We start from the raw sequence: 24,793 nt of genomic DNA, 5'->3' as shown, positions 1-24,793 counted from the left end.
TCTATCTCTATCTCTATCTCTATCTATAGATATATTTACACACACACACACACACCACACAAACACATACACACACACACACATTATAAAGACTGGAGTCTTCCTTCTTCCTGTGGCTGTTGACAAAAGAATTGACCCCACTCTGATCAGACCTGAGATCAGATCATATCTAATCCATTTGATACCAAATAGACCTAGGGTCCTTGTCATTCATAAATGACATATTATGGGGCAGCTAGGTAGCACAATAGATACAGTATGGGCCCAGGTGTCAGGAGTACCTGGGTTCAAATCTGGCCTCAAACACTAATAATTACCTAGTTGTGTGGCCTTGGGCAAGCCACTTAACCCCATTGTCTTGCAAAACTCCCCTGTGCTCATGAGTATAATGACCAGGGTGGGGAAAACGTTATTAAAGAATGTTATGGGCTGAGTGTATTGATTTGATTGTAACCCTAACCAATGAATGGCATGAAGGGGAAGAACAAACCTTTCAAACTGCATGTTAAGATTGGATGTTGTCGTAATTTGCTCCTTTTCTCTCTCAGAAAAATAGCCCTTTTCTGTAGAAAAGTTTATTAATAAATGATACTTTAATCACTCTGGTCTAAGTATTTATAATTATAAATGATTTATCATACTTGCCATCACAAAGAAGCATCAAAGGAGACTTTTGATTGTAATTGTTACATTAAAATACTGGGCTCCTCTTGCTAGATTCAAATCTAGCAAGCTATAGCTATAGCATGTCAAATATAAGATTTTGCAATTTATTTGTACAAAATTATTGATGCTAGCAAGTTAACAGGCATGTATTAAGTACTCACTGTATACAAGCGAAGTGCAAATTGCTGGGTATACAATGAAAGGCAAAAACAAGGTAGCTGACCTCAAGGAGCTCATAGTCTAATAAGGGAGCCAACAGGCAACCATTTATACCCAAACAACAAATATATTGGATAACCTGGATGTAATTGCATGAACAAGGGATGAGTACTCTCATCTCTTTACCAAGAAGACTATGGTATAGTCCATCAATCTCCCACTATTGTTGCCTGCTCTCTTCCTTCCCTACCCCACATCTCATAAAAGATCATGAATTAATATTCTTTATATGTGCCACACACACACACACACACACACACACACACACACACACACACAGACACACACATATACACTGGCTTATAGGTGACTGAAACAATAGACATTTTCTGAGGATCGAATGGAAACAGAAACCAAGATTCTGGCTCCCAATTCCTGATCATGATTTCCATTCTCTACCCTGTTTAGGGAAAATTAATCAAATTTGTGCAGTTAATTCAGGGCCAACCATTCTGGAAAGGACACTATAGAAACAGTTCTGATTTACAAGAACAGGGTGAATAGTAATTTATGACTAATTTATGGAATAAATAAAAATGATGTGATAAGATTAATTAGCGCAGTTTCCATTTATTTCAATTGGGGATAATGATAAGGTATAAAGGAGAGTAAGCCTTCTCAGACTCATCTAGACTTTTGTAGCAAAAAACTCAATTCATTGCAGAGAGGGGGCAAGTGTGCCTTACTCTTCAAAGTGACTGAGGTCCCAAGATGTGGGTGCAGATCACCTTTTTGTAGTCAAAGCTTAATTTCCCCATGGCTTTCCCTAGTTATTTCCAAGTTACTCTCGAATTAGTTCCAACTAACCTTTTGTTGGCCGAGGCTTTAACTTGTTGCTATGGTACCTTGTTCTCTTAGCTGATTCTTTACTCCTAGATTAAACAATGAGGCTGACTCTTTTGTGAAATGAAGAATCTTTTTAGCAAAAATACCTATTTCCTCCACAAGTCAGACAGACTCAAAGTACCAATACTTGCTGGAAATCATTTATTTTTCACTTGCCAAGATTCTACCTCTTGGCTATATGCTGAAACCTGAATGATGTTGATGATATAAAAATGGAAGGCAGCAGAACATAGGACAAAGAACACTGAATTGAAACCTTGAGAAAGTTGAATTCTAAATTGGTTCTGCCAATTCTGGGGGATTCCGTGAAAGCTCCTTTCTTTTTCACTGGATATCATCATGTCACTGAAGACAAATTCCAGTGCTGGTACTTACTATTACTCCATCTGTATGTGTTTGGGCAAGTCCCTTTTCATTTCTAGATCCCAATTTCACTTTCTACCTAATGAGGAAGGTTGGGGTTAGATTAGGTGATCTTGGTGATCAGGCAGAAGCCCAGCCTGAGATTTTATGATATTCTCTCCAATCAGCAACAGATCTCAAGATCTGTCCCTTGTTTCTTGGTTCCCTGTTCCAGGCAGGTTAATCCATATTTAATACTTCCTTGCAGTAGCTTAGCTATCAGATTTTGAATCTTTGGGACTGGCTCCTGACCCCAAAGAGAAGTATTTGGATTCGACTAGAATCCAACTAGAATGAGGCAGTAGCTATTTAATTTTCAAAGTCTCCTTGATGTTCTTGCTTTTATGTGTTATGTGTTGGTCATGTATCTTTTCCTCCCCAGTTTTGTCATGTGTTCTCTCCCCTTTTTTCTCTCCTCTTCTTTCTTTTTACTTTTCTACTCCTCCCATTTCTTCTTCCCTCCTTCTCTTTCCTTCTCTCTTGTTTTAAACTTGAGCTTCATAGGCACTAACTCCTACCTATTTGCTTCAACCTCTGATCTTGAGGTGTTCTATTGACTCTTATCACTTGCACATAGTAGCTGATTAATAGTTTTCTCTAACCCTTCTCCATGTGCTTATCACACACTCTTTTCCTTGTCCTGGCCTCCTTCCCTATTTCTTAGATCTGATACCAGCCGGACCCCAGCAGGACATCCAAAAAGCTCAGGAAGGGCACCTGGCTTATCATTCCTGGCTTGGCACTCAGCCTATCCAGATCCTCCTTGGGTCTATCTTGCCTGTTTTGACTTGGGCCATCTGGAAAGATGGCATCATTCCCACTTGCAAGATGGCCTGTGGAAGTCTCCAAGTGACAAGTTAGCAGGGGAAAATACAGAGATGGCTTAGTTTTACCTTTCTGCAGTAAGCCATGCCCTGTGGTGATAGATTTCATTTATTTGTGTAGTCTAAATACCCTTATTTAATGAATAGCATTAGTTAAAGAGTATTACATGAAAACAGGGGCTAGAGGCAGGCAGATGGTGAAGGAGATAGGAAGTGGGGTTGGTGTAGCTGGAATAAATAAGACTTGAATTCAAATCTGGTCTTAGATATTTACCATCTTTCTGACTATGGGCAAGTTACATAACCTTTGAGGGTCTCAACTTATTCATCTATAAAATGGGGATAAGTATAAAATGAATTAATATTTATAATGTGCTATATAAATGCTGACTAGTATGACTAACAATGCTTCTACCTGTCCATTCCTTGGCGGGGGGAATCACTTAATATTTGAAGTAGAAGGCATCTTTTTATATCCTGTGAGTGAATTCTACTTAGCACTATGCAGTACTGAAAGTTCATAACTAAAAGAGCCCTGGAGATTTTTTTGGTCCAAACCAGACCTGAATGAGAATACTTTCTATGACATAAACATTAAAAATAACTGACATTCATCTAGTGCTTTTCAGTCATTTTCAAAGTGATCCAAAGTGATTTACATGTGCTAACTCAAGTGACCTTCATGGTAACACTGTGAGATTAGTCTGAGAGAGACCAAGAATGGTCCCATTTCAAAGATGAAAAACATTGAGTCTCAGAGGGTTAGCAGTTGGTTACTGGCCACAATGATATTAGGAGATACTGGTAAAATTTGTTTTCCTTTCCCAAATTCCATAAGAGAAACCAACAAGAGAAGGAGAAGGAACAGAGTAAAGAACCCACATCTTTAAGACCTTGTTTCATGTAGAAGGATCATTGGATTTGGATTCCTAATAAGTGAAGAATACTTCAGTTTGCCAAATGATTTTAACATATTATCTCATCTGAACTCCACAACAATTCAGAGAAGTAGATGTTCATACTATCCCCATTGTACAGATGAAGAAACTGAGCAAACAGAAGTTAAGTGACTTGCCTAGGCTCACAAAGTTAGGAAGATTCTAAAGCAATATTTGAACTCAGGGTTTTCTAATGCTAAGCACCACCAACTGCTTCTAACTTACTACATGTGTGACCTTTGCAAGTCCCTGAATGCAGGGATAAGCTTGTGAGTATTTAATAATTAGCAATCTGAGAGGAAAAATGTCATTGTGAAACACTTTAAAGTTTGATCCGTCTTTCCTCCATCACTTTCTAAAGTTTAGACCATCAATTAAAAAATAAATCAAACCCTGATTTCTAACATTTGCCAATTTCCAAGGTAGAAATGATCAGACTGAAAATTGACTCTTGCTTCTGGGACTCAGTTTCCATATTTGTGAAAATGAGGATTGGAACTGTTGATCAGTCAATTCTAATCAAATATGATCCATCAATAAACTCTCCTATTCAGTGATAAAGCTTCAATAAACAAGTATTTATTAAATGCAGCCTTTATTCTAGGGAGCAAATGACAGAGAATTGAACAGTCACATTCTGTGATGCATCCATTAAGCTAGCTGACAAGCATTCAACCAGATTTTGCTTACAAACTCCTAGCAAAGAAAAGCTTTACTATTTCCTCAGGCAACCCATTCCATTTCCCACTGGTGTAGATATAAATCATAGATATCAACTCCTCCAAGGTTTCTTCACCTTGTCTGTGTCATAGATGGACTCCTTCGGCAATCTGGCAAAGTTGATGGATTCCTTCTTAGAGCCATGTTTTCAAATGCATAGAACAAAATACTAGTATTACAAAAGAAACTAACCTCATTAAAATGTAGTTATCTATCTTATGTTATCTTATCTATTCATCTATCTATCTGTCTATCTCTCTATAAATATATATCTATAAATCTGTCTCTATCCCTCTATCTCTATTCTGTCTTTCTATCTGTTTATCTGTCTATCTACTGGCCCTGGAGTCAGGCAGACTGACCTCAGACACATAAAAGCTGAGTGAGCCTGGGCAAGTCACTTCACCCTGTCTGCCTCAGTTTCCTCATCTGTAAAATGAGTTGGAGAAGGACATGGCAAATAATTTCAGTATCTTTGCTGAGAAAACCCCCAAAATGGGGTTACAAAGAGTCAGACACAAAGGATATGACTCAACAACAATGATAAAGGCCAAAGTTAAGGACTACTCAGAGATCAGAAAAGGGTAAAAAAGAAGCTGTTTGGGTGGGAATGGTGGGCAAAGGTTTAGATGGATCTTTTCTCCATCATCAAAATTGACTGGAGATCTACTAAAACATGGCAGTTGAGGAGGAAGACAAATTACAAGTTCCTGATACTTCTTACTTACCAGTGACCCGTCAGTATTGTTTCTTAAAGGCTATGTGCCACCTGGGAAAACCAGACTCAGTTTCCTTTGCAGGTTTGGTTTCAGCTACACCAGGTGCTCGGTTCTACATGGCAGACTCTCCCATAGCAGTTCTCTGGTGCTTACCTTTCCCATGGGCGAGCTCAGCCAGTCTGAGATAAGTAGAGTATAATTGATTCCAATTAAGAGGGTTAAATATCACTTTTACTCAGCTCCAAACTTCCCATGGGGTCAACCTTATACTTTATACCTTAAGGTAAGTGGCCATCAATGGGATGATATTTGGTGCCCAGGATTTAGCAATGATAATCATAATGGTTAGACCTTTAAGGTTTACAGAGCATTATACCCATTATCTCATTTAATCCTCATAATAATCCTGTGAGAATGGTCCTATTATTAACCCCATTTTATACTGAGGAAACTCAAGTTGAGAGAGGCTGACTTGCCCAGGGTCACGCAGCTCAGTAAGTGTCTGAGTATGTGGCTGGGGTGGAATTTCAGCTCTTCCTGATTCCAAGCCCAACAGTCTAGACCACGGGGGATTTTAGAGATCACCCAAGTCAGTTCCCAGATTTTATAGACAGGTAAACTGAGCAATTGAAGGGACAAATGACTTACTCAAGCTTGTAGGATTGATAATAATAATAATAATAATAATGATGATGATGATGATGATGATGATGATGATGATAAACACTAAGATTACATGTCACCCATTATATTTCAAAATAACCCACAGAGGCAGATGCTATTATTGTGGCCATTTTACAGTTGTGGAACCTGAGGCAAATAGCAATCAAATGGATGAAATATATATTAGTATCTGTAAGATATTTGATTTTAAAAAGCTATACCACCTCCTTCTTCCTCTTACTCTAATCCCTTCATTCTATTTTGTGGGGATTACTGGGTTCCTGTCAAATGATACTGATATCTGTGCTACCCCTATTAGGCTGGTGTCTGAAATGTCACCATTCCTAGTTGCTTCCTTTGGGCTAAACCTTGTCCTTTCCTTATGGATATCATAAAATACAAGATTCCCAAAGGTAGGTAGCTACTTAAGGGACTAACAGCTCTGGAGTAGAGTCATGCAAATGAGAAAATTGGAAGAGAATTTCGAATCAGAAACAGAATGTTTAGAGTTGGCACAAACTTCTTTGAATTTGGAACTCAGAACACAGAATGTACTCCAAGATCTCGAAATCTAGTCCCACTCTGTCCCCTGAGGGTAGCTAGGTGATAGAGTGGATAAAGCAACAGCCTTAGAGATAGGAGGACTTGACTTTGAATCTGGCCTGAGACATTTGACATTTACTGTGTGACCTTGGGCAAGCCACTTCATCCTAATTATCTCACATCCAGGGTCATCTCCAGACATCCCAGATGGTTCCAGAGGAGAAAGGGAGACTGGTGACTTAATATGATCCCCTCCACTCAAATCCAATTCACTTGTTTGTTATGGCAACACTGCTCTGATGTCATGATCTCCTTTAAGATTAAAGGGCAAACATCATTGCCTGAGCTTTAGTCTAGCATCACCAGTTGCCTATTGGTTGTAGGAGCAGCGTGGTTGACCCTTCTCTCCTACAGGGCTGCCCAAATACAGATTTATCTCTCCAGGGATCAAATTCACTTTTTCTGTTTTACTTTCAAAGCCTTTAATAACCTGACCCCAACCTAGCTTTAAAGCATCACTCTTCCTCCTTCACTCTGTAATCCCTCACTTATACTATCCTACCTCCCATCTCCATGATGTCGCACTGACTATTCTCTTTGCATCTGAAATGTACTGCTCACTTCTCCTTCACAGAATTCCTCTCTTCCTTTAAAGAAGTATCACCTCCATGGAGTCTTTTCTCATCTTTCAACTGCTAGTGATATTTGTTGTTGTTAAGTCATTTCAGCCCTTTCCTGACTTCATTTGAGATTCAACGGCCCTTCCCATCTCTTATATTTCCTGTTTTAAGACTCTCCCAAATTTGGCCAACAAGACCACCCACCCCCCTGCCTAGCTCTGACATTTTTTGTCATATGATCCCCGCCCCCATTTCTCTGTTCGAAGGTCATCCCAGCCTTGACATTCCTTGTTCTAGCATTCTTCGTTCCTAAGGCCTTCTCAACTCTGATGTTCTATGTTTTAATGTGCATTTCTGACATTTTAAGGTTTGGGCATTCTAATACCATTGTTCATTGCCCTCTGTTGGAGGACAACTTCTCTTTCTTCAAAAAAGAAAGACCAGTTGATAATAGCTGATCTTTGTCCTTCCTTTTGAAAGAAGACCATGACAACAGAGAAGTGATGCCATGGCAAGCACATGAGTTGGATTTGAGTGAGGGATACTGTGCTAAGTCATCAGTCACTTTCTCTTCCAGAACCATATATGAATCAGGACAGATGAGAGAGACTTCAAAACAGAATGTCAGAACTGAGAAAGGTCTTGGAAATCATTCCAGTTCAGCCCTATGTCTTTGTAGATGAAGGGACAAAGGTCCAGGAAATGGAAATATCTTGTTCCAAATAATGCAGTACATTGCTAAACTCCAGAGTCTGAGCTGGGGATCTCTTCATGATAATATTAATTTTCTGAGAAAATCAGAATATTGGTAGGTGGTTGGGAAGGGGACTCACCAAAAGGTCAAATTGTAATTATTTCAAAATATTTTCCCACCAGGGGCAACAAGGTGACACAGTGGATAGAGCACCAACCTTGGAATCAGGAGAATCTGATTTTTTTTCAGAAATTTAGCAATTATTGTGTGATCTTGGGTAAGTCACTTAACCTTAATTGCCTCACCAAAAAAAAAAAATAAGAAAGAAAAATATTTTCCCACCCTTATGGAGAAAGTAAAGTCAACAGTAATCTAGTTGTGAAATCATTTGATGAAACCAGCCTGTGTACTCATGAAGCTATACAAATAACCATAGGTTCAGCTAAAAGAAAAACTCAAAGGACACTTAGTCTAGTCATTCTTCAACTTAGAAATGTAAGGTACAACCAGTACAATCCCTCTCCATACACCCAGGGACAAAGAGCCCACCTAATCAAGGCTTCTACCCATTCCATCTTCACACTGTTTATCATCAGTCACCAGGCTATTTGCTGGGGTAAAATCAACATCCCTGTAAACGTTCTTCCATTGACCCTAATTTTGTCTTCAAAGTTTAAAAAAATCAATGGAATTGAGAATGTGTGAGTGGGAGAAGACTAATGACTAATGTAATTAGTCATTATTAAGGTTTCTAGCCAGGCATTTGAGAGAGGAGATATTACTTCACTTTGGAATATGCAAACTCCCATTATTAAGCCTGTATTCCTTGTCCAATTCACCCCCAATAATTTGGGAAGGAATAGAGAATAGAGCTAGGATGTTCACTCTTGACCTGGAAAGGGTCATTAAGGTCATCTAATCTAATCTCCTTTATTTTACATGTGAAGAAGCTGAGACCCAAAGAGGGGAAGTGGATTGGCCAAGGTCCCCCAGGGAATATGTGGCAAAGTTAAGATTTGAACCCAAGTCCTTTGACTCCAATCCCTCATGCTTTCTGCTATATCCACTAAGCAACCATCTCAGGATTTAGGAATAATCACATCTCAGGAACAAGACCAAATGATGCATCCTCTTCTTGCCTTGAATCAATGGAGGGGAAAGGAGAGAATGATGTGTTTAATGTCTCGCATCTTCTGTGACTGACTGGCTGATCTGCCAATCAACATTTGACCCACCAATGCCCCTATGTCTGTCATGTAACCAATAGGAAATGCCATGCAAATCATCAGCCGTCTCAGACTGCTGTATATTTTGCGTATCTCTGTTTTCACATGTTCTACCTGTGCTGCCGGGGACTCTGGCAGCACAATTCCTTTACCTGAGTGCCTCTGCTCTCTATAATCTGAGCTAGATGGATAGAGGTATGAAAAACTCAAACAAAGGACTAGGGTTAGCCACTTTTTTTTCAAAGAGAGCTTCTTCCTTTTCCTGGCCACCAAGAAAAATTCAGCAACTTAGCTATAGTGAAAGACTGTGACACACCAGGAAAGTCCCAACTTGCTTTAGCCCTGATTTCAGAAGACTCAAGAGTCCCTTGACTGTTTCCTAAGACTGCAGAATGCCTATGGCCAGGGTACATGGGCAACTAGGTGGTGCAGTGGATAGAGCACTGGTCATGGAGTCAGGAGGATAGGAGTTCGAATCCAACCTTAGATACTTGTCATTTACTTGACATATGACCTTGGGCATGTCACTTAGCCCTGATTGCTTCACAACCAGGGCTATCTCTAAGTTGTCCTGATTCATATCTGACAATGAGGAAGGACTGATGACTTAACTGGTGGCTTAGCACTGCCCCTCTAACTCAAATCCAATTCATGTGCTTGTCATGGCATCACCTTTCTGATGTGATGGTCTTTGAGAACAAAGAACAAACATCACCTGTTATCAGCTAGTCTTTATATATGAAACAAGAGGAGTTGTCTCCTCCAACAGAGGGCAATGAATAAGGGTATTAGACTCCTAGAACCTTAAAATATTAGCATTTGAATGGCCATTAAAACATAGAATGTCAGAGCTGAGAAGACTTTAGGAATGAAGAATGATGGAACAAGGAATGTTAAAGCTGGGATGACCTTAGAACAGAGAAGGACAGAAATGTGGGGTTCTTGGTGCAGGAAATGTCAGTGATGGGAGGGTCTTAAAACAGGAAATGTTAGAGCTGGGAAGAGTCTGAACATGTTCTGTTAGAGTTGGAAGGGGTCTTAGAAGAGAAAATATCAGAACCAAGGGAGGGCTTAATATATAAGAATATAGGAAAAAGAAGGAACCATAGAACAAAGAATATCAGAACACCTTGGAACATAGAGTTTGGGGGGCTCATAGAAACCTTGAAGAATGTCACCAAGCCTAGCCCGTTCATTTTTCATAATGGGCTTGAGGGTCTCATCCCAGCGAGTAGTAAAGCCAGGCCTCTCGGCTCCTAGGCCCTTGCTTCTCAATCACATGGACTTTTTTTTCACACCAGTACAGCCTCAGGAGCATCATGAGACATAAAATACAAAACCTGTATTGAAAGGGACCTTGGAATTCATCTAGTCCAACCACCTTATTTTCCAAATAAGGAAACTGAGGAATGGAAGGGTGAAGTAATTTGTTTAGGGTCACAAAGCGATTAAGCATCCAAAGTGAGTCTTCTTGACTCCAAGTCTAATGTTTTGTTCCACATACCCACATTCTGGTTTTAGGATTCACAAAAATTGTCCCAGTAGATTTTGGTTTCAGGACAAAGGAAAGAAACGTGGAATTTTCATAAGGAAATTAGACATGGATTTTGGTTTTGACATTTACTTTCTGACTGATCTGAAATAAACCACTCTGCCTTTTCTTGAACCTCGGTTTACTAACTATAAAGTAGAGGTCATGATTTATAGTTGGAAGGAATCTTGGAATCTTGCCCAAATCTTTCATTTTATAGGTAAGGAAATTGAGGTTACCAGAGATTTGAATGACTTGCCCAAGGTCAACACAGGTTTTTGATGCTTAAACATTTTTCAATCATGTCTTCATGACCCCATCTGGGATTTTCTTGGCAGAAATACTGGAGTGATTTGCCATTTTCTTCTCCTGCTCATTTTACAGAGGATATAATGAGGTAACTGGGTTAAGTGACTTGCCCAAGGCTACACTGCTAGTTAATGTCTGAAGCCAGATTTGAGTCTTCCTGACTGCAGACCTAATGGTGTATGCACTATGGTGCTGCTCTGCTTCTTAAAACAATAGTGAGCAATAAAGTCAGAACTGAATCTGAATTTGAATCTGAATAACATGGCAGATAATATGCCTATGCTTCTACTTTGAAGGATTGGTGTGGGTTGGCAGTAGTGGTGAAAAGGGTGGGTGATGCCTTTTAAACCTTAGTGTAAGTCGTTCTTTCTCACCAAGACGTTTTGGCAGACTGCCCTGGATTTTCTTCCTCTTTCCCCCTCCATCCCTTTAACCAATATTCAGCATACATTAAAGCCCCCACTGTTTACTGGAGTTTAGTAATCAAGGGTCAGGTGTCCACTGCAGACAAACAAAATGATATTTATTCAAAATCATGGACAGTCTGGGGCTCAGGAGCTCAGCTATGTAGTTCCCTCAATTCTCATTCCCAGGATTCAGGAGGCTTTCTGTGGTCTCATCACAACCTCTAGTGGACAGTGGTCCACATCACCCTCTGTGACAGACATCCTGATAGGATCCCGGTTTTCTCATTCTCAACCCAGGTGATTCAAGGGGGGAAAATGAGGGCCCCATGCCTTTCTTTGACCAAATCAGGCAAGCTTTATAGGACCCTCCTCCTGTCAAAATTCTCCTTTATTTTTCTCTTCCTCTGGATCTGTTACTGTTGATGTATCAGGTAGGCGAATAATGCTAATTATTACAGTATCTTGCATTTGTAAAGCAGAACAAACTTTCCCTCATTATTTCTATCAAACATCTTGATTAAGTAGCTAATACCTACCAAGCAGTGGTAGGGACGGAAGTACACAAAAAAAGGCAGGATAGATATCAGAAGCTTACAATCTAACAGGGCACTATAATCTGATCTAATCATCATCATCATCATCATCATAACAATAAAATCATGACTGGAATTTATATAGTGATTTCAGGTTTTCCAAGTATTTCACATGCACACACACATACGTACACATATAAAATCACATTCATTTTTTACAGCAATCCTTTTAGATCATATTTCCACATGATGAAAGCAGAGCAGAGCTCCTCCCACTTTACAAAAGAGAAAAACTTTGAGAAGGGAAGTGAGACTGCATGGTGTAATAAGGCAGTGTGTTTCAGTGGAGGAAATGGAGACTGAGACTCAGAAATATCAGAAAATGTAAATGATTCACCCAGAATCAAACAATTAATGTGTCAAAGGTAGGATTTGAATCTGGGCTTTTGGGATTCTGTCCATCTCGCCACTACTTATAATACCAGAATCACTCACAGTTATAAGGAACTTTTGGGGTATTTTGACAATATGATTTTTGATTTTTATGAAAGTCTTCTGATATAGATTCTATTAAACTTTCCATTTTACAAATGAGAAAACTGAGACTGAGAGGTTTGATTCTAAGTCTAGTGCTTTTATTACTAGTTAGTATGCATTTGATGTCTCTCTTCTTCCTTTACATCTCACCAGACCCAGGACACAATTTATCTCACATGTCTTTCTGGATTTTCATCCCTTTCTCCCAGAAATGAATTAGAATCAAGACTATGAGGTTGATCTTTGTAATGCCTCCTTGCAGGCCAATCTGAGACAATCAGGATCTCTCAGTTTCGGAGACTAAGCAACAAGAAACTGGAAAATAGGTATCAGCTTATGCCAAACTCCCAACAGCCAAAGGCAAGCAAATCTCTCTCCTTCCCAAGCCCTGTGACTTTGGCCCAGGTCACCAAGATAATTGTCACAGCCATCTGCTTCATTTTGGCAACAGGGGTCTGAAGTCTTTGTGTCAGTTCAACTCTCATGATGAACTGTTCCCAAGAACTCACTCACCTGAGTCCCTAAGAGATAAGCCAGAGTCAACCAGGCTACCTTAAACAGCTCATTCGTGCCCTTTCACATCCAGTTCAATGCATTAAGCCATTGCGTGCTGTGAAATGGTGAAAGGACAGAAGGACCATTGTGCATTTATGATGTCCCTGCTGTTAGAAAAAATGCATTCTGGGAGAATCCTCCCTCACAGTCATGCCAATCACCATTCCATATTCCTTCTTCCTCCCTGACACCCAAGGGACCATCTCTACTCTCGCTCAACAATGTAATTCAACAAACATTTATTAAGCACCTTCAGAGTCCAGAGAACTGTGCTAAGCAATACATAACTGATCCTTATTCTTATGGAACTTAATGTCTAATAGATCATTCATATGCAAATAGCCATAATAAGAACAGTAAGTGCCTAAGAGAAATGCAAAGAAAGGACTGTGTGATCTGAGGATGGAATGATCATTTATGATAAGGGGCAGGTTGGTTAGAAGAGAAATCTTCATAGAGGGTGTGAAACCTGAGCTAAGCCTTAAAAGGTGGTGGCCATTAATATTTCTCTTATAGATGTGAACTCTGGATGGTGATGGTTATGAAATTGAAAATCATAGGAATTTAATAGACTTAAAGTTGGAAGACACCTCAGAGATATTAGTCCAACCCCTCCACTTTACAGAGAAGGAAACTGAGACCCAGAGATGTTGACACCTGCTTAAAGTCGGCCAGCTAGTCAGTGATACAATCAGGATTTGAATACTGGGCTCCCAGTTCAGCATGCTTTCCTCTGGGTCACACTGTTCCTTCAGAGGGAATAAAAAGACAACTTGAAATCAGGGCAGGGCTCTCTCTTAATGGTTCATTTATGTAGCTGAGGGTTGAGTAGGTCAAAAATCTATCCCATCCCTCTTCCTTCTGCCCCAGCTGGGTTGGGGAGAGGAAGCTGCTCCAATTTATTCTTCTTCCCCTCCCTCACGTCTTAGCTTGAGCACCCCCTAGTGGAGAACAGTGATGGGAAGCTGAAAATGAAATTGTAACTAAAATGAGTCTTCTCCCCTCCCCACCAAGCAACTTGCAGGAATATGTTTTGGAATATGATGTAGGGAACAAGGCACCCCCTCCCTGATGAGATCCATCTTTTATTCCTGGAAGGGGGGAGGGAATGAATCATTTGACTTATGTGTGCTCAACTGAATCATCTGAACACCAGTAAGATTCCATCAGCCAAGAGAGAAAGATCCTCCTGAGGAAGTAACTATAAATGGGAATCCAAGGGACTCATAAAGGAGGAACCATAGAGTAAACACAAACTTACAGTGCTTATGCTTAGCCATGTGGCTACAAAACCTCAAGTTTGGATTTTTTTTTATTCACAAAGGACTTAGAGTGGAAGGAACTTTAAGAGGACAATCCTCTCATTTTACAGAGTGGGAAGTTGAGGTCCAGAGAAGAAAAGACATTTGCCCAAGATTATACATGTAGCTGGGCTTGGCTTCAACCTTGCAACTCAGAAATAGCAAATCTCAGCCTCATGAAGCAATACTTCTTTTAAAAATTCAAAAGAATTACTGTAAACTCATCTTTACATCACTACCTTCATTTTTCTACCCTTTCCTTCTACAAGTCTCCTCATGAGATATACTATCACTGACATGATATGACACCAAGAATCAGATTTTGCTTTTTCATGTCATTGATTAAAATGGCATACAGATAAAAGCGGAGCCATATGGAAACAAGTTTGTTTCAATGAATACAAACTTTTTCCTAAAAGGGAGTTCTGGATTTAGATTTTATCCATTCGTTATTATTTCTAGATCATTTGAGATTTTTTTTATTAGAGAGATAGAGAAGCAAGAATTAGGAGGGAGCTTATAACATGAGATGTTGATGCTGGAAGAAACCTTGGGATGCAGAATATCCATTCTCAGAGCTGAATGGGACTTTAGAACATGTTGGCAGGGCCAGAACAGAAACTGTTGAAGCTCAAAAAGGAAACTAGAACATAGGAAGTCAGATCCAGGAGGAATTCTAGGCTAATCCAATCCCCTTGTTTTTAGCTGAGTAAACTTGGGGTTCAGAGAGGTCATGTTATATAATACCCAAGGTCATATAATAGCATCAAAGTCAAGGACAAGAATTATCTCTTCCCATTTTACTTCTTTGCCTCTTGATATGAAAAATAGCAATTTAATATCAAGGTCAAATGTAATGAAGGCCACCTTTGATGATACCATCTTAGCAGTAACTATCTGTTGGCTATCTTCACTCACTCTCTTATGAGTCAGTATCTTGAAGCTAGAAAACATGCTTATTAATGGGCCCTTGGTAGATGTTATATCAGTTGACTGCTGACCTAAAGTTAATTAAAAATATTTGCTGGCTTGCCATGCAGCATTGGACAGCTGGACAAAATGTGAGCAACACTGGAAAAACAGAGAATTTCTAGTGGGGGAAAAGACCATTGAACTTGGTATTAGGAGACTTGGGTTGTAGTCCCTGGTTCTGTCACCAACTTTCTATCTGGGCTAAGGTAAATCACTTTATTTTTCAGAGACTCAGTTTCCTCATCTGCAAAGGAAAAACAAAGTCTCATCCAAATGCCTGACTTAATGCAAGATGTCACCGTCCATGTCTTTAAGCCCTGCCTTTTCTGAAAGGGGCCTGTGGGAGAAGGCTTCGTGGGCAGAGATAATGATGGTTTGAGGGCAAAATCCTCTCTGGTTGGTTTCTTCTCTTCTATGATCTCGGGACTCTACAGGGTGGATTCTCTTTGTCCTGTGAGTGTCCAGTTTCAAAAGGGGGGGGGGGTCTGGTGGGGCAGAGGAAATTTCAAAGGCAGTAGTAAGCCTTTGATTTGAAAGAGGCAGCTAATTAGGATGGGGGCATGCTGTGGCAAGCGGGGACCTCTTCTTTCAATGAAACAATTGTTCTGAGTGAGACCGTCCAAGCCTGGTGTAAATTGTGAATACCACTGGCTCCTCAAGCCTGGGGGCTTTAACGATATGCTTGTTAAACAAAAGGGTCAGGCAGTGTTTTCTCTCTCTAGTCTGCACACGTACTCATAGTCAACTGGATATGAGAGTTAGATGCATTCGAAATTGGAAAAACTCGAAGGAGAGAAAAGCCAGGCGCCCCCGCGCTGGGGAGCTGTCCGCAGGATCCGGTGCTGAACACGCAGGTGTGGGAGAGCCTGGGCTCTGGCCACAGGGAAGAGCCGAGCGGCTCAGACCCGGCCTGGGGTCCGAGACAGCCCAGACTAGAGGCTGGAACTAGGCAAACGTTTGTCCCCGAAGGTTCCTGCTTAGGAGGTTCTCCCCCTCCCCGCAACCTGGGCCGTTCCAGCCCTGTTAGTTCTTTCAACATGAGGGGCGCTGTTGCCGGTACTGGGGAGTGTGTAGCTGGTGATGGTTGAAAGGGAAATCATAATGGAGACTCCTCGGAGTCTTCGAGGTCCAAATCCTGAACTCTTTGGGTCACCCTTTGCTGAGTTGGGGAAGGTCTCGCCCTTCTTCCCCCCCACCTCAAGTTTTCTGGAGAGAGCATCCAGGGGACCTGTGGGGAGGGGGCCGTGGGGAAAAGGGTGGGGTTAGGGACTGGGAGATGAGAGAGCTTTAGGGAGCCGCTCTGGCTCAAACCTTGCCATCTCCCCAAGAGATGGAAAGCAGTCTGGACTTTCTCGTCAGCCCTCTAAGCCCGAGGCGCTTGGAGATCTCAGGCTGAGAGGAGGAGAGGTGGAGTCGATCGGGGCTCCCTACTATGGGAGTTCTTTCAGGCTAGGAGCCTGCCTCCCTCTTTCATGCTCCCCCTCCCCTAAAGTTCCCAGCTGGGATCGGCCCTTCCCTTTGGGAAGCTACGCCCTAGAAGTTCCTGGCAGGCCGTAGGCTGAGGTGGCCCCCGCAGAGACCCAAGCGGGGACTCGGAGCCGAGCCTTCCCCGGCTCCCGGTCCAGGACGCCCTCGTTGGGAACGCCCGGTCGGGAAAGCCGGGGGTCCGGGGCCACACTCCTCGACCCTCTCCCGCGATCTCATCACGTCCCAATCTCCTCCACCCTTCCTTGCCTCCCCCCCCCCCCCCGGGACGCCCCGGAGTCTCCTTTGCGCTTTCGTATTCTGGGGGGCCCCGGGATTGTGCTGGCCTGGAGCGTGTGGATGGGTGTGCGTTGGCAGGGCGGGGGGGGGCATCACCGGAGCCTGGGACAACCTCCGCCTGGCAAGAGAAGGGACCACCGCGTGCAGGTGTGAGTGCCGGGAAAGAGGGAGCTCCCGGGTGACTCCGAAGCGCACCCCACCCGCCACACTCAACTTTGCCCACCGCGCCCCCTCCACGGCCCCCAGCTTCGGCACGGATTGGGTGTTGGGGGCAGAGGTCCTTTCCTACCTCCCGGCTGAGTCGCCCGGCTCCCCAGCAGAAGGACGAGCAGCAGCGAGAGCGCCAGGAGCCCCGCGGCCGGCGGCCCGGACCCCGGCATCCTGGAGGAGACCGCGGCGGAGGTGGCGGCTGCGGCGGGGACCCAGCAGCCAAGCCAGGGGGAGCCCCAAGGACTGGGCTGGCCAGGAGCGAGGAGGAGAGATGGGGGAGGGAGGAGGAGGAGGAAGAGGAGGACGAGGAAGGAGAGGAGGAGGAGGGACGGAGGGCGGGCTGGGGTTCGGCCGCTTCTCTTGCCCGTGGGCTAGGGCTTTCCGGGGCTCCGGGTCGGTCCCGCCGCGCGCGTGGGGAGAGAGGGAGGGGAGCGAGGGGGAGGGGACGCCCGAGTGGGGGAGGGGGCCCAGGCCAGGGGAGCCCCGGCAGGCGTGCGGGAGGCGACCGGAGGCGCTCTCAGTCCTGCAATCCCGGCGGCTGGTGTGGAGCGCCCAGCCAGCCTGCCAGCCTGCGAGAGAGCGAGGGAGCCAGCGCGGGCGGCGGGCGGTAGAGTGAGGGGGGGGAGAGGAGAGGGAGGAGGGGAGGGAGACGGGCTGGGGCTGAGGCTGTGCCAAGCGGTGAGCAGGCAGGGAGGGAAGCGAAGAGGAGGGAGGGGAGACTAGGGGGAGAGGGGAGCCAGAGAAAGAGACTCCGCGTGGCCGCCGGAGTGCGCCCTCCCCCAGCCTGCCTGGCCTCCCCCAGCCTTCCTCCTCTCCCCCAGGCTCCCTCCTCGCCCTCAGCCTCCCCGTAGGGAGTGCAGGTTGGTATCTCTCTCTCTTTCTCTCCTCTGATTTACACCTTCAGCGTTCCCCTCGCTTCAAAGTTCACCCCAGTCTCCCCCTCTTCATCCTCCTTCCCTTCAGCCTCCTCTCGCCCTCCCCCATAGAATCAGGGGTTCCGAACCTGAAGTTTCACCTCCTCTTTTTACAAAGGAGGGAACTGGGTCTAGAGAGTGGCAAATGACTTATACAAGGTCATACACCTCGGTCTTCCAGTCAAAGACTTTTGTCTTCAAAAACAGTGCTTCTGATGACTGATCTCAGAGGTCTTTCTCTCCCTAACCTTTACAGACAGGTAGCCTGGCCCAAGCAGGTTCAAACAATTAATTCCCTGAGGTGGGATCCTCCCTGCCTTCCTTTCTCCTCAGCTCCCCTGCCTACAGAGCCCGTTGCACCAAAAGACCTCCAGCCCCCATCCATAAAAGGGAGCAAGATTAATTTCTTTGAGTTTTTCCCGACTGGAAAAGGGCCCTGTTTTGAGCCACTAACAACTCACCCCCTGTCTCTAAGGAATGGAAAGGAATTGGGTAGGGAGACTCTGGATATAGAACCCATCGGCCATTGGCTGATGGTTCTCTCCTAATGCCTGGGCAGTCTCACCTGGCGCACCCCAATTTAGAAGATTCCTCATTTGTTTGAATGTATATATACAGGCCCCTTTAGCAGGCAGCATGAGCAGATGGAGAGCATCCTCACAGGCAACAACGGGAGCAAATGGAACTTTAGAAGGAGCAGTGAAGCTGGAAATCCTTATTAAAGACTCTGTGTGTGTTTGTGTGTGTGTGTGTGTGTGTGTGTGTGTGTGTGTGTGTCTGTGTGTCTGTGTGTGCGTGAGAGAGAGAGAGAGAGAACAGAAAGAAAGAATAGAATAGACAGATGAGAGAATAGGAGAAAGAAATAAGAGGGAGAGACAGAAAGATAAATAGGAGGGAGGAGAGAGAAAGAACAGGAGAGAATAGGAGAAAGAGAGAGATACAGAGAGGAAAGGAGGAGGAAGGGGAAAAAGGAGGAAGAATGGAGGAGGAGAAGGAAGGAGAGAGAGAGAGAGAGAGAGAGAGAGAGAGAGAGAGAGAGAGAGAGAGAGAGAGGAGAGAGAGAGAGAGAGAATGAGAGAGCTTCCTATGTCATCATGAAGAACCTGCACTGAAGAATTATCTCTATTAGCTCCTAGTTCATTACCTATCTGACAGGATAAAGAAACTAAGGTCCATAGCCATATCACAGGATGTGAGAAGTGGAAGGAATCTCAGAGATCATCTAATCAACACATTTTATAGAACACAAAATTGAGCTCCATAGTGGAGAAGAAACTTGCTCGAGGTCATATAGCTATGCAGTGTAAGAGAATCCTTGAACTCAGGACTCTAGATTTCAATTTTTTTTTTTTTTTTTTGCTATGGGGAGGCAGCTTGGTGGTGCAATGGATAGAGCACTGACCTTGGGGTCAGAAGGATGGGAGTCTGAATTTAATCTCAGACACTGGACACTTACTAGATATGTGACCTTGGGCAAGTCACTTAACCCTGATTGCCTCATATTCAGGGCCATCTCCAGTTGTTGTGGTTCTTATCTGGCCACTGTATCCAGATGACTCAGGAGGAGAAAATGAGGATAGCATCTCCTCACTCAAATTCAATTCATGTGCTTGTCATGGCATCATCTTTCCTGATGTCATGGTCTTCTTTAATAACAAAGGACAAATATCATCATCATCATTATCATCATCATCATCATCATCATTCTACAATGATAGATACATTGTCAGAAACATCAGGTGTCATTGAATTTCATATTTTTTGCTTATTTTCTCTCTCTTTATTTTGGAGGAAATTGGGTTAAGTGACTTGGCCAGTGTCACACAGGCCCATTCTCAATATGTACTGTTGGCACCATCAGGGGGATTCTGAATTTCATCTCTTTTTTACAATTCAATTCACCAGGATTTGATTAAGTGGATACTTTGACCCAGTTGCTGTGCAATGTCCTGGGAGAACAGAACCAACTCAAAAAGAGACAGCTCTCAAGCCTTCCCCCAGAAGCTTCCATTCTTTTTCTACTCCTTAGGGCTGAGATTGATGTTTGTTTGGAATCTTTGAAGTTCTCCCTACTGATCTCACCTCCAACCAAAGGACTCTGGAGAGTTCCTGGACATGATTACCAAATCTCTTATGAAGCCTTCTATTGCTTGGAGACCCAACTGATAGAACCAAGACATGTACTCCTAACATATAGTCAGTCCTTGTTGGAGGTTTGTTGATTTGATCATTGATCAAATTGATTGATCATTTGATCATCATCAACAGGTGAAAAAGGGGAAAGGGTACAGAGTAAAGGCAGAGGAGACCCAGAGACAGACAGAGAAAAGAGAAAATCAAAGGTACACACACAGACTGGGAAAGCACCTGGTGCTGAGAGGGAGAATCTGAGTAAATCTGTACTAGCATCATCAGATCTCAGATTAGGAAAATACAGTAGAGACAATGCTGTGCAATGGTTTGGTGCTATAATTGGAGTCAGAAGACAGCTCTAATTCTGGCTCTGCTGCTTACCAATTTTTGACGTTGGGAAAAATTCCTTTTAAAGTCCCTGTACCCCAGTTTCCTTCTCAATAAAATGGAAAAGTTAGGTTAGATGATTTTTCAGGTCTCTGTCTATAATTCTAAATTACCTGATTCAGTTCTCTCCCTAGAAATATCTCTATTCCTTCTTTTATTTCTCAGTTTCTGAAATGCTGAAATTCACTCTTTCTGGGATAGGGGGCAGGGCAATGTAATGTAATAAATCCTTGCCTGGAAGTCAGCAAACCTGAATTCTAGTCCTGGCTCTGATGCTAATTCAGTCTATGACCTTGTTCAATAGTGCATCTTTATTTTCATCATCACCAACACAATAATAATGAGCATTTTACATAACATCGAATTAATATCATCTCATCCGATCCCAGGAAAATCTCCATTTTATAGAAGGAAATTGAGGCTTATGTAAGTTAAAATACTTCATACAAAGTAAATGTCTACGCCAGGAGTCAAACTCAGGTGTTCTAGACACCAGGTCCAACAAGTCTAGCCACTGCATCACTGACCTGGTACACAACAGAAAAGGACCTTTGGATCATCTAAATCCAATTCAAACTCATCATGCTTAAGATGAGGAAATGGAGGGAGGCACAATTAGCCATCTTTGCTTGGTCACAAAGACCTCTCAAGAGGACCCTGGGAGCTAGTAAAAGCCACACTGCTGGGTAACATGACACATTGGGCATATTAAAGTCTTTCTTATTCCTTATTCATTTAACCAACTGATTATCTTTTACCAGACCTTTGACTTAGCAGAGAGAAAGACCATGAAGGAAGGGGCTACAGAGTAGATAATCTTGAATTATTTTTAATACAGGGGATATAAAAGGTCAGATTATAGGGTTCTGGGTATAAAGACATTAGGATTACAGAAGAAAAAGTTTCAAAAGAGATTAAATGTATTTTAAAGGGAGAAGCTGGAGGAAGTTGAAGACAAGACTTGTCCAGTTTTTCCAAGGGACTGAATATCAATAATTCAGCACCTGGGAAGACTAGCTCCAGATGTCTGTCTCCTCCTCCAGAATTAAGGTCCAGGCTGCTAACAGATTGTGTATGAGACATTCTACACACAGAACAAAGCAAAAAGAGGATTTCTTCATGAGCTGCTAGTTATAGTGGGTTAAGCATAGATGGTCAAATAAACTAAGCCAAGATGAAAAAGAAAAAAAAAACACCCTGGAATTCTAAATAAACATAACCACTGATCTAGTCTGATCCTAAGTAACTCTTATCAAAACTCAATTTGCTTTTGTTCATTGGACAACAATCTTTTAAACAGCAATATTTTTTGTGAAATAATTTAATTTTAATTATGATCTTAAAAAAATCACTGTCACTTTCCGATGACTATTCCTTCCCCTAAAAAAAGCTCTTCGTTGTTCAAAAGAAGGATTGACAAGCAAGACAATTCAGTGTGTTGACCTGGTCTGACAATTTATTTCCTCTTTCACAGACAGTTCTGTTCCATTAACCCACTATAGAGAGTGATGAGGTATTCCTCTAAATCATTAAAGTTTTGATGTCTTTTAGAGACCTTTCAAATTATTCATGTAAACTGTTTTCCTCTTTGGTTTTCTTCTTTCTTCAGCACTTCAAACCAATTGTCCTAAATTTCTCTGAATTTTTCATGTTTTTTAACTATTATAATTCTATTATATCAATATACTAAAATTTGTTCTTGGTTGATGGCCACTTATTTTGCTCTGAATTCTTGAGTACTATAAAAAGTATTGCTATGAATATATGTATATTTTATGTATTTATATGCATATATAGTATATATATATATGAAAATCTATGAGAGACAGAGGAAATAAGAGGAAAGAGAGTGAGAGAGAAAGGAAATAGAATGAGAAGAGAGAGAGAGAGAGAGAGATCCTTACCCTTTGACTTTGATCTACTTGGTATATATAATTTTTAGTGTTACGAGCAGGTAAAAGAATATACAAAGTCTAGTGAGTTCTCTAGTATAATTTGAAATTGTTTTCCAGAATAGTTGTACCAATTCACATCTCTACTAAAAGTGCCTTAGTGCCTGTCTTTCCTTACTTTCTACAGTCCCTCTTGTCTTCCACCATTTTTGACAAAGTCATGAAAATTGTCACCCCCTCTAAGATGAGTTCCTTGAGGGACTGCTTTATTTCTTTTTCTTTCTTTTTTTTTTTTTTTGATCTTTGCAACTGCAGTGTCAAGTGGCCGGCACAGAGTAGATGTTTGGTAAATGCTTGCTATTTGATTGGAGGTGAAACTTCACAATTTAATAACAATAGACTCCTGGCAATAACAAATTCTTAAATTCATAGCTAGAAGACAACACTGATGTCATCTAGTCCAAAGATCTCATTTTATAAGAGAGTAAATAGAGGCCAGAGGGTCTAGTAATTTGCCAGTGATCACATCATCACCATTACCACCACCATCATCACCACCACTACCACCACCATTATCACTGCTACTACACCATAATCATGATAATTATTAATCATAGGCAGTATTTATATTTAAGGTTTAAAAGTTATCTCAATTTGTGCTTATAACAAACTGAGGCAAATATAAGTTAGGGATTTGCTAGGAAAATAGGAGGTCATATTTAAATTCAGGTCTTTCTGACTCCTGAACCAGTCTTCTATTCACTTACATGATCAGTCAGTAGTATTTGACTCATGCTTTTCTAATTCCAAGAGGTCAGCTAGATGGCCCAATGAACAAAGTGCCAGGCCTAGATTCAGGAAGACTAGGTGAAGCAGTGGTGAGATCACTGGCCTTAGAATCAGGAGACTGGGAGTTCAAATCCAGTCTCAGACACTTGACATTTACTAGCTGTGTGACCTTGGGCAAGTCACTGAACCCTAATTGCCTTGCATCCAGGGTCATCTTCAGTCATCCTGATTCATATCTGGCCACCAGATCCATTTGTCTCTGGAGGATAAAGTAAGACTGGTGTCTAAGCACAGAAACCCCTCAGTCAAATCCAATTCATGTTCTTGTTATGGCATCACCTTCCGGATGTCAAGGTCTTCTTTGAGAACAAAGGACAAACATCAGATCAAATCTTTGTGAGTTCAAAGTCAGCCTCAAACACTTACTGGTAAGTCACTTAACCCTGTTTTCCTCAGTTTCTTCTAAAATGAATCGGAGAAAGAAATGGCAACCCATTCCACTATCTTTGTCAAGAAAACCTCAAATGGGGTCATGAAGAGTTAGACGTGACACCATAATATGAGAAGGTGCTAGACTGTTGAGGACCTAAAGGACATTGGAGAGTTGTTGTTTGGTGGGTATTAGTGGTACCTAAATTAGAAAGGACAAAACGCTATCCACCTTGGCTTCCATTAAAGATGAGATCACTTCTCCCAATGGCAGTACATTCCATTTTGGAGAGCTTTCATTGTAAGGAAATTGTTCCTGACATAAAATCTAAATCTGTTTTCACATAAGCATCCACCTAGGCTCCTGGTTCTGCCTTCTGGAGCAGAGGGTACTGCATCTGATCACCTCAGCAAGTCAAACATTTGTAGTCAGCTGTCCTGCCACTCCTGTGTTTTGTCTTTTCCCAGGTAAATGTCCCTGGATCTTTGGACTAATCCTTGTAGAATATTTTCTCCCAACTCTAACCAGCTTTATTATACCTACCTGAGCAATCTCCAGGTTACAATAAGCTCCCTCCTAATATTTAGAGTTGGAAGAGACTTTAGGGATCAACGCTCTCATTTTACAAGTGAGGAAACAATGACTTACCTAAATACAATCTCCAGAACAGAATGTGGCATCCCAGATGGATCTAACCAGGGCAGGGGAAAGAAATTGGGAGTATTGCAGGACTATCCGATGATGTTTGTCTTCACTCTTGAAGAAGACCATGATATCAGGGAGGCGATGCCAAGATAAGCACATGAATTCGATTTGAGTGAGGGGATACTGTGCTAAGATACCAAACTCATTTTCTTCTCTAGAGCCTTCTGGATCCAGTGGACAGATAATGAATCAGGGTGACTCAAGATGACTCTGGATGCAAGACAAGCAGGGTTAAGTGACTTTCCCAAGGTCACACAATTAGTGTCAAATGTCTGTGACTGCATTTAAATTCCTGTCCTCCAAGGCCAGTGCTCTAACCCACCTAGGTTCCTTGCAAGACTTTC

The 24,793-nt window shown here is 42.3% G+C and overlaps 1 protein-coding gene across 1 annotated transcript in view; it reads right to left on the bottom strand.

Annotated features, from left to right (window-relative positions):
• Window positions 1-24,793, bottom strand: part of SEZ6L (seizure related 6 homolog like) — a 267,843-nt gene that overhangs the window by 220,059 nt on the left and 22,991 nt on the right. Inside the window, exons 2-5 of the mRNA XM_074202257.1 lie at window positions 17,564-17,918; window positions 16,756-17,447; window positions 16,230-16,453; window positions 15,961-16,135 (exon numbers count right to left, since the gene is read on the bottom strand). Coding sequence (XP_074058358.1) covers window positions 15,961-16,135; window positions 16,230-16,453; window positions 16,756-17,447; window positions 17,564-17,918 — 1,446 coding nt within the window. The remainder of the gene's footprint in view (window positions 1-15,960; window positions 16,136-16,229; window positions 16,454-16,755; window positions 17,448-17,563; window positions 17,919-24,793) is intronic.

This window comes from Macrotis lagotis, chromosome X (genome assembly GCF_037893015.1).
Source record: "Macrotis lagotis isolate mMagLag1 chromosome X, bilby.v1.9.chrom.fasta, whole genome shotgun sequence".
In the NCBI taxonomy this organism is placed as follows: Eukaryota; Metazoa; Chordata; class Mammalia; order Peramelemorphia; family Peramelidae; genus Macrotis; species Macrotis lagotis.
This window is presented reverse-complemented; position numbering and strand designations above follow the sequence as displayed.